General features: G+C 41.0%; 2 protein-coding genes across 5 annotated transcripts; both read right to left on the bottom strand.

Annotated features, from left to right (window-relative positions):
- Positions 1-7: 7 nt before the first annotated feature.
- On the bottom strand, positions 8-5,051 carry nsun6 (NOP2/Sun RNA methyltransferase 6). 4 transcript variants are annotated; one of them, XM_076158082.1, is made up of 13 exons: positions 4,772-5,051; positions 4,460-4,551; positions 3,868-4,023; positions 3,678-3,772; positions 3,225-3,331; positions 2,993-3,143; positions 2,807-2,888; positions 2,007-2,126; positions 1,630-1,774; positions 1,372-1,517; positions 574-699; positions 352-459; positions 8-264 (listed from the first exon to the last, which is right to left on the bottom strand). In XM_076158082.1, exons 1-13 carry the CDS (start codon positions 4,836-4,838, stop codon positions 151-153), a joined length of 1,509 nt encoding a protein of 502 aa, XP_076014197.1. In that variant the 5' UTR covers positions 4,839-5,051; the 3' UTR covers positions 8-150. The 4 variants fall into 4 exon arrangements, with proteins under 4 accessions (XP_076014197.1, XP_076014196.1, XP_076014199.1 ...); XM_076158081.1 differs by having other exon boundaries at positions 3,678-3,775; positions 4,772-5,049; XM_076158084.1 differs by having other exon boundaries at positions 183-459; positions 4,772-5,050.
- Positions 5,052-6,337: 1,286 nt separating this feature from the next.
- LOC143006781 (retinol dehydrogenase 12) lies at positions 6,338-9,360 on the bottom strand. The gene is made up of 8 exons (XM_076158067.1): positions 9,286-9,360; positions 8,718-8,767; positions 8,189-8,304; positions 7,897-8,052; positions 7,707-7,811; positions 7,338-7,547; positions 6,861-7,053; positions 6,338-6,731 (listed from the first exon to the last, which is right to left on the bottom strand). Exons 2-8 carry the CDS (start codon positions 8,747-8,749, stop codon positions 6,629-6,631), a joined length of 915 nt encoding a protein of 304 aa, XP_076014182.1. The 5' UTR covers positions 8,750-8,767; positions 9,286-9,360; the 3' UTR covers positions 6,338-6,628.
- Between the last annotated feature and the right edge of the window lie 1,166 nt (positions 9,361-10,526).

Below are 10,526 nucleotides of genomic sequence, written 5' to 3' on the forward strand. Positions count from 1 at the left end.
TCCCTCCCTTTCTCTCTCTCGCTTGCACCCTGATCCTTCCCTCTCTCTTCCCCTCTTTCTCTCAGCTTGCACCCTGATCCCTCCCTCTCTCCTGCCCTCTGTGTTTATAAAGCTCATCCCTATATGGCCCACGGTTTCAGAGAACAGCTGTTAAGAGGCCAATGCTGTAAACAGCACAGCGAGGGTCCCTGTCAACACCGCCCGGTCTGAGCACACAGAGTGTTGGAATATAAACAGTGCTGTTTCCTCTCCGCCAGCGTGCTCCTGTCACAGAACCACTCAGTGTTTTAGGAACTTGGCGATAAAGAAGCCTATAGTGTCCCTGTCGGCGTTGCAGGGGAGCTGCGTTACCGTTGGCGTCTGCTCCCAGCTTAGCTCGGGACTGAATCTCTGGAGGAGGCGCAGCTGCTCAGGTGACAGGCCGGCTCCCAACATGCCCTCCGCGCCGATGTGAGGCTCCTGTGACAGCGGGGAACAAGAATATCTGTCAGTGATGTTTATGTTTGCGCCCACGTGCACATGGCTCCACGTGCTCCGAGCAGTTTGTTGGGGATGTTTTGGTTTTTTTCTTACCTGAGGCTGAAGCGTGAGGCAGGGGAACGTTTGGAGCGCCCAGGCTACCTGCTCCTCGTTCTCGGCGAGCGTCACGGTGCACGTGCTGTACACCAGAACGCCGCCTCTCTTCAGCAACCCCACTGCCTGTAATCACACCAAACTCTTGTTCATGTCCGTGGTTCATCCATACAAATATAGACTCTTTGATTAACTTCTTACATTTTTCCAAGAACGGCAGAGAGAAGAGATAGGAGCATCTACAAACACTAAGTGAATTCCCTTGAGGCGATGCTGGTGGGCACTGACGGAGCGCTACATGTCACTGGGATAAAGGATGCCCTCTGCACTGGACTCTAATCTCCCTCCAGTGATCCAGCTGATCACCACAGTTAAAAGGAAAAATCCACCTTACACACATATTGTTTCTACTATTTTTTAGACAGTTTTACATATGCAAAATGAGAAATGTTGAATTGATAGGAATGCTGCTCATGGTGCCAATCTTTGGAAAGGCACAATATGAAAAGGAGATATATCTAAAAAGAATTAAAATAAAGCATCTAAAATAAACTTAAACTATATATATTATCATCATCATCAATAGTCTGATCCCATTGTTTTTAGGTACTAAAGACGAAGCAAATGTGAATTTTCCCAGATCAACACAATAACTGAAGAAGTCATGGTAGATGAGGTGGATTTTCCCTTTAAACTGTCCATGTTTAACCTATGCTGCCATCTACTGGTCATTACTATCAGTGTGGTAGTGAGCGCATCTCTTACAGTGTGTGTTTGTGTGTGTGTGATACAACATACAGCGTGTATTAACTTGCGCTGCAGCGGCTGGTAGGAGCAGATCTCCTTCAGGCTCCAGGTGTTTGCCATGTTGGGTCTCTGTCCAAGGCCGCTGCAGGGAGCGTCCAGCAGAACCCGATCGAAGCTCTCAGGGAGGAACGGAGGTCCTGGGGTACAAAAAGACATCAGGTTATTCCGTCATTCACACTGTCTCAGAGTTATTCACACTTTGACATTTGGAGCCAGGCTGGAGTCCCGGCTGACGTTCTGGTTCTGTACCTTTGGCGTCCTGGGCCGGGTCACTGCTCACAGCCTGAGTGCTGTTGAAGCAGTGAACCTTGATGGAGTTCAAATTCAATATCTTGGCGTTCTGACGGATGCGCTCGATCTTGTTTCGGATCCTTTCGAGGGCCACGACCTCACCCTGTGAAACGGAAAGAGAAACGGTATCAGCCTGGAGTTTGACATAATCTGCTCTGCCATGAATGTGTTTAATCTTAATTAAATCTGGATTTTCTGCATCCGCTACACTTTCACTCCTCTTAACCTGAATAAAAACCTCGAGCTAATTTGATGATCAGATTATGCCGACACAATTTCAAAACAAATGTTCCGAGTTTGAACCTTTTGCTAGTCAGATTTGTTCCCCCTCCTACCTGATCCCCCATGAGAGCAGCGATGTGGCAGGTCTTCCCTCCAGGAGCAGCACACATGTCCAGGATTCGCTCTCCGGGCTGAGGAGCGAGCACGTGTCCCACAACCACAGAGGGGAGGTTCTGCACGACACCAATTCACTTCATTTAACACAGGCCAAACACAACAATATTGATTTGATTTGATATTACTTGCAGATAAAAATAGAGGACAGGGATAAATGCAAGCTTATTCTATTGGACTGAGGTGTAATCAATAAAATGCCTTACTGTATTTGATAATTATAAAATGAAGTTCAATTTAGCCTTTTAATTTTTATTCTGTTGTCATTATTTCTAGTTTTGCATAAATTGCCTGAGCTTGCAGCCCCACATTTTGGATTTGGTCAAGCTAAGCTAAATCTTTTATTCTCAATAACTTGCAAGTGTTCATCATCATCAAATCTTCATCACAAGGCATCAAATGTGTTGCCCATTAGTTAAAAAGCAGATTTGATTCATTTTACAGAAGCATTTAAGAGAAAAGCAGCAAATGCTTTATCTTATCATTTGATAAATGACAAAAACAGATAAATTGATTACTAATCTATCAACTTACAGCCTTTTCATTACAAAAAAGATTGAAGAAGTGCTATTTGATTATATAATTGCTCAATCAAACTACTTGCCTAGATTGGTCTTCCCATGATTAAATGAATCAATAAAGTGATGGGGAAAGCAATCTGATCTGAGCTGATAACTGCTGAACCTGTTTAGATCCCTGTGAGTTCATGTATCACACCTTCATATGAAAGAGGAAGTACCTGTAGGAACACCAGGCTGGGCAGAACGCCATCGAAGGATGGACTCTGGTAAAGCGGCTCAACCATCCGCACACCAAGACCTCTAGACGAGCAGAAGACTTTGACTTTATGTTTGGAACTTGAGTGTTCTTAAGTATATACAGTAAATATATCTATATTATGTATAAATAAACTTGATCCTCCTACCTAGCAGGTTCGTTGGTGAAGATTCTGGATCGATCCATTTCAGCAAATCCATTTCCCACAAACACCTTGTTCCCCTGGAAGTGGGTGGCTCCCCGGGTGCACTTCCCCTCCAGGTCAGAGAAGACAGACACCATGTCGCCACACTTCATGTCTAAGAACAAACAAGCATAGAATCATATTGGGAGAAATTCATCTTTAAATCTATGTTTATGTTAGTGTCTTTATATCTTACACTTTGGGCTGGCGATGATCCCCGGGGCAAAGACGTGAGCTCCTCGTAGGACGGCGCTGCCACACTGAGCGCCAACCACCACCTCTGAGCTCAGTTGCTTCACACACCTGTGGGATCCCAAAAGATAACATCCATTCACTCTTTACCTCCGTGAGTTTGATTGTTTTCTGTCCGGTAAGTGTTAAAACGACTGTTCAACGTTCCCGATGCAGCCCAGCATTCGGACACAGAATTTTTAATTATCAAAAAAGATTATAGCCTTGGCGGAGAGATGAGCTCTCTGATTGATCTCTAGTTTTTTTTGTTTGAGTAAAAATTGTAGAATCCACAAATCTATGCGTGGCTTGGTGAGGTAACTTTAAACACTCAGAGGTCTGTGTTTACTGTCTGTCATTTACTCCATAAAGCAGATTATGATTTGGCAGCTAGGCGGTTCAGGCATTCCCAGCATACCCCGGGCCGGTGAGGGGAAGAAGCAGCACGTCTGGGATTCTGGGGTGAGGAAGAATCTGAACGGAGGCCTCCTGAGTCGAGGAGCTGCATGTCTGCTGCTGTAACAACAATAACAACAAAAGATGCTACCGATCACGCCAAACACACATCCCAAACATGTCCTTCACGCCTCCAAAGAACACAGTCTGACCTTCTTTAGCTCTTCTCCCAGCTTGTGTCGGATCTCCTCCAGGGAAGCGAGGTGAGTGCTGGCCCGCACACATGTGTACGATGGAGGGTGAGACAAGCACGTCAGCAGCGTCTGGAACCTGCGTTCAGCCTCTTGGCGGCCAACTACAGCCAACACCTGAACACAACATGATGGGAGGATAAAGGGGAATAAACATCAATAATGAGAGTCAAATCTTTACAGTTTACAAACTTGCCTATTGCATTTTCAATCTTAATGCATCTTATAATGGCTCATTCTTCAGCCTAATTGTGAGATTAAAACTCAGACGTCACCATAATTTATCACACAAATTCTATCCCACATAAATGTTCATCAATGATCATTTCTACTTATTGAGCCGGTCAATATTACAGGTTTCTGCAATATACAAAGAGTTAATTTATTATTTTCATTCAGATCTTTACTGCAAACAGTCATTTTAACCAGATGGTGACTAGAATATTATCAATGGGAGTCATTTTAAACCCGTGTTGTTGCTGTAATGTACCCGATCACCTGTTTGAGTAAACGTTGTGATTTTGTGTCTAATCACAGGTTCAGTGTGTCTTACCTCGCTGTTTAAGAACACACTCTTGAGGTAATCATTGACTTCGGGCTTCAAAGAAATTCTTGGCAGAACCGGCATTTCTCCGGGTCCTCTACCTACAAAATAAAACATTATAGAGCATCTAAATTGACTGACTGTCTCGCAGGGAACGTAATTCTGGTGGCAAAACGTTTATTCCTTCCGTGTCACCGTTATTAGCAAATCATACACCAGCAGGACTGCTTAAATACGTTCATTATTTACATTTTCTATCAATAACAATGATCGTATCGTGTGTTCTACGACAACTAAGCAGTATTGTGTTTGTGTACTCACGTCCTATTCCTGCAACAAGCTCCACGCGGCGTTCCGCTAACGTCACGTGGCCTTGATCACGTGACATTCAAACACCAATCAGAGTTGAAAATGGAATTACAATCGATCTATTATTATTCACGCTAGCTTTTGAAATGTTTAATTGCATTTCTACACCATTCATTATTATGAATTTATGAATTAACGATTCAGAATACATTTAATGATGAAGCCAACGAGTCAGTGACATCTCCGTGTATGAAGGGCTCGATGGACCAGGGCCAGGAGGCGGGGCCACAGTAGACGTGCAACTGCCGTCTGACCGGCAGAGCGACAATATGATCAACAAGATGTCAACTTTATCCATTTATTTATCTATTTAACCAAAGACCACAATGGTGATTTTTGTGAAAATCCCATATCTTGGCCAAAGAAAGAGTCAGAGCGTGGACCTGCATGATCAACAATGTCAACTTTCTCCATTCTCCGTTTTTTGGCACTCAATTACTTCTGCACACTTCAACCTACACACACCATTCAAACATCAACCAGTTCGAAAATCATTACTGTTATTCCTTCTGGTGTTCATATCTTTCATAATTTCGGAAATGTTATGTTCGGCAAACTATATATATCAATGAATTATGTATGTATTATGGTATGTATAACTTAAGGCAAGTTAACGTAGGAGAAATGTTTTGATTTTTCTTTACTTTTTGAATCATAAATATCCCTATATTCATGGGGGGTCACTTCACAGTCCAACTCCTTTCTTAGATAAGACTTAGCTTTATTTATTAAGCACATTTGGAGACATGAAACAAGCTGTGATTTGACTTATGCATCAGACTTTGTTTTATTTATTTTTTAAGATACTTTAAAACATACATACAAAGGCGTGCTTATGTGTGTGTGCAGCTGCATAACCCTACTTTCTACTAACCCTTCTTTCACTTCATGTTATGGTCAGAGTGTTCCCTCAGTTCATCGTTTCGTTTGCAGTCTAGCAATGTTTACATCCGCCCCCCGTCAACGAAAATCACGGACATGCTTCTGTGTTTGTCTCTGTTTGTCCCCTAGGCGTTTGTTTTGCCTGCGTGCGCCGCGGCTCTCACGCGATTGGTCAGGAAACGGCAAACGAAGGACCCATGAAACTCTACTGAGCTGTCCTATTACCGCCTGTCCAAAAATCTCACTGAACGATCACTTCCTAGTTTCAGTGCAAAAGCCCACCGCAACCAATGAGGGCAAAATGACACACACTGTTTTCGATGAGAGAATGCAGAGATGGAGGGCCCTTACTACGTCAACTCAAATATATTTGTTTTGATTTCCACAATATTTTGACTACATTTTATTGCAAAAATACACAAAACTGATTAACTGCACATTTTCAGATTTGATTAAAATTGTAGCTCAGCCAAGAATACATAAAGTTGGGTGATACATTTGGAACATGAACCTTTGTTGTTTCCTGTTACACTCTCTCACTAAACACACACATACTGTGTTATAAACTGGATATATAAATATAAATATTTATATACATTTATATTTATAAATATTTATATATTAATATGGGAAAACCAAACAACAAAATCAGCATTTTGCAGCATCTGGGATATTTTTAGTTCATACAGCTATGTTAATTATTCTCATCCATTTCGATCTGAACCTTAGAAACAATTGGAGCTGTTTTGGTTCCTTTTTTTTACGTTATTATATACTTTCTATCTGACATGCTGTAACACGTTCTGGCAATGCAGTAACCCAACAATCATGATAGTATTTCTGCTTTTGTGCTAATGAATATAACCATTAGTATATTGTAACATAGAGGAGAGAATATTGAAGTGTATGTATGTGTATGTTAAATATTTATCTCCAGCGAATGCCTAGCAGGTGGCAGCTCACAGCCCAGAGCTTTAGGGCTGTGCCGTCATCTTGACCAGACCTGGAGCTGTCTGTGATGGCACAGTCCCTGAGAAGAAAGCAAAGCAACAAAGACAACAAACTGTTATATGTGGATTATGCTGTTCTAAAAGGACAGCACATTTTGACTGTTACTAAGTTTATTAGACTAATGTGTGCGTGTTTGCATTTAACGTACTTGTAGTATCCTCCAGTGAGCAGCTTGTTCTCAGCAGTGATGACGCAATAGATGGTGGTAAAGACTCCCTCTTCTGGGGTCTTGAGCAGGAAACTGAATCTCTTGATCATATCCTGCAGAGGATGCTTTATGTGTCTTATTATGCCTGTGTTTGCCATTCCTGGGTCCACTGCATAAGCCGTCACACCTAGAGCTGGAGTGTAAGGGGGGGTTAAATTAGTTCTCTATTCATTTCATTGTGTTGTTTTTGTAATGATCGATTCTGTACGACAGCTGTGTTTTCATCAGACATGTTGCTCCCTGCCTTGTGTCTCGCCCAGAGCAGTTGTGGTTGAGGCATGAGACTCTCACACTGGCATGAGACACAGATCCATTTTGTATGCACAGAGCGAGAGAGAAAGAGGCACTTAACTCTCTTACATACACTTTCTTTCATTCTCTCTCTCACACACAAACACACACACACACACACCCTACCCTCAATCCTTTTGGCCAGCTCTCTGGTGAACAGTACATTGGCGAGCTTGCTCTGTGTGTAGGCTCGGATAGGGTTGTAGTCCTTCTCACCACCCAAGTCATCAAACTGGATCTTGCCCATGGCGTGAAGAGCTGAGGACACGTTGATTACCCGGGATGGGGCAGAATGTTTCAGAAGGTCCATTAACAGGAAGGTCAGAAAGAAATGTCCTGAAGAGTGAAAGTAGGAGGAATTATATATGAATACAGAAAGACACAAAACACAAATTCTGTTTACTTACCAATACCAGATAATGTGTTGACTCCAAACACAATACACATGGTTGTTATTCCAAAACCTCTTGTATTTCTTGATATTTTATCTCTTACCCAAGTGATTGACTCCAAACTGCATCTCAAATCCATCTGCTGTGATGGAATGAGGGCAAATAGCCACACCTGCGTTGTTGATCAGGTAGTGAAGGGTCTTCTCAGCTGGAATAAAAATAGACGTTATATGAAGAAAAAAAGTACTGCATTGTTGTTTGTTTGTTTGTTTGTATCCAACTGTGCTACGTACTGTTGTAGACATTCTCAGCAAACTGGCAGATAGATTTGGTGTCAGCCAGATCAAGATGCTTGGCGACTACCTTCGCTCCCTTCACCTCCCTCAGAATGTCACGGGCAGCTTGTTCTCCTTTCGCCATGTCTCTACATGCCAGGATCACCCGAGCACCTATAGATATTAATACTTCTCAATATCCATCAATTCAATATACATTTCTATGTGTGCATCCTAACAACACAAAGACTCTGAAGGTCAAACAAATGGTTGTTATTAAATATGAAATCTGCAGTTCATATTTGCTTGCCTCTGGCTGCCAGGTCTTTGGCAGTCTCTTTGCCAATGCCGCTGTTTGCGCCTGTAACTAAAGCTGTCTTCCCCTCCAGACAAACATCTGATGACCACATGGTGACAAACAGAGACCTGATGAGTGAGGTGTGAAGATATACATAGTTAGTGTATGACAATTGATGTGAAGTCACAAAACAAAACAGTATATGAACTATCTTATACCAGTTTTGTTAAAACAGTGAATGCCAGAAGCTACATTGATGATGGTGTGTATATTCAAATTAGGAGACTTAACTGTGCTAAATTGTCAATTACTAAGAATCTAAAACCTGAAGGAAAGTATTTAACACTAAAATCTGTTTGGAAATAAATATTTGCTTGCCAATATTGTTCAGCTAAGATCCAATAATTACTTGTGATATGGCACACCATTACATCCTTAGTCAAATTTCTACCAGTTAACATTTACAACTAGGATATTGTTTTTTTTTAGGAAATGGAACAGTTCCACAAATTACCTTTGTGGAAATCCTGTACTTTCTTACCTCATTGCCTGCATTTCTGTAGCTGATAACATGAGAAGCCAAGATCCCTTCTGTACAGAGAGAAGAAGAGACTGAAGAATGAATGTGTTATTTCTCTGTAACATGGTTTCTAGTCTGTTGGGAGGAGAACTTTAGACACAAACCCCCTTTTGTCAAAGGTCTTTTATTGTAACTAATCGATTTATGCCTACTTTCTGAATGAAAGAATCAGTTTATGGCGGGTACATCACATGGGAAGTAAGATTTGACCTCATCATCCAAACTGAAATAAACGTTCATTGAGTTCTATAAATGTTTCAAAATTTCCAGTATTTGTATTATTCTCAGTGGTTAAAGTGTTCAAGTACAGTCTACCTCCACCTTTACTCACTCATGCAAAGTATCATACATTTTATCCTAAATTCCTTGATTTTCTAAAAAGGAATTTGTTTACGCATTTAAACAAGCTGCAGATTGAATCGCTCTAAATGAATAGTCACTCAGTTATTTTACATTTCCTGTCTGTAAACTGAGGTGAAATTCAAAACCTGGATCCACAGGTGAGACGACTTTTATTTCAGAGGTTCACCTGTGTGGAGTTCCTGGTGGTTTCCACAGGAAGGTGTCGGTTGTCATCTGGCTGATATCTGTGGATAATGCGTGACAGTAGCTGATTGGGTTGATGTTTGGTGTGTTTGGTTAAAGCCGAGTGAGAAAGCTGATCCCAGTGGATTCCCCTTTGGAGACGCCAGTTAATTTGAATTCAAAACTGGGGGCGGGGGGGGGAGAGACGTACTGAGAGACCCACATCCTCCAGCTGAGTACTGTAACCAAACAAACTGACTTCTCGTGGTGCTCATTACTGACTATAACATCCAGGTATTCCCCATGAGTTGTGTCTTTTGATTATATTGGGTTTGTGAAAAACAATGTTCACGTTGATGTTGGGTTTGGTATCTGCAGCAGGAGGAAGAGAAGAAGCAAGTGGAGAGCTTTTCCTCATACTTGTATGTTGCAGTACTTGTACTAAACAAATGTGCTCAGTCCACAATTATAAACTTATTGTTTAAACCTAAAGTGGTTTGAATGTTCTCTGCAGTCTGAGGTAATTAAATTGAATTGTCTATCAGTCCAGTGCTTGTAACTTTAATACATGACTGTAAGTGTGTTACTGTACATAGACCAGGGAAACGTTTGTTCTCGCATTTTTGTTTCAGTTTGTTTTTAACTTTTTGTTTTGGCTTATTGGGAAATTGGCATTTTGTTAAAAGATGAAGTGGATTCCTGTTTAGATTTTTGCTGTGTGCGACCGGCTCTAAGCAGTCTGTTTAAAATATTCATATTATACTTGTGTGCTCATTGTCACCATAGTAGCTTTGGGGAGTTGCTCAGTTAATGGTGGTCAGCATAATACCATTGATCCATGCTTCTTTAATGGCTTTATCAAAATATGCTCAGTATTTCATTTACTTAAAGTTTTCAGTCAATATAGCCAGGCTACAGAAGCACAAACTTCACAATAATCCTTTTTCCCAACTCTGTAAAAGATTATTTATAATTAATTATTATTAATTATGGCTAGAATGAATTCAAAAGTAGTGAATTGTGCACTTTTATTTCAAAAGTACTGCAATATGAACAAAAGTGCAATAACATTTGGTTGCAAACACTAAAGTAAATAAATTGTGCCTAAGTTTGGTGTGTTCCAAGTATGGGATCAATAAAGTACATCTATTTATATATCTATTACTATTTCTGATTGTTCTGTTAACAATTAGTTACGTAGTAGTAGTAGTAGTTGATGTTATTAACATTTAGATGTAGTTATTT

Source organism: Genypterus blacodes, unplaced genomic scaffold (genome assembly GCF_046128005.1).
Source record: "Genypterus blacodes isolate CSIRO-AG114 ecotype Tasmania unplaced genomic scaffold, CSIRO-AGI_Gbla_v1 ptg000076l_1, whole genome shotgun sequence".
Taxonomy (NCBI): Eukaryota; Metazoa; Chordata; class Actinopteri; order Ophidiiformes; family Ophidiidae; genus Genypterus; species Genypterus blacodes.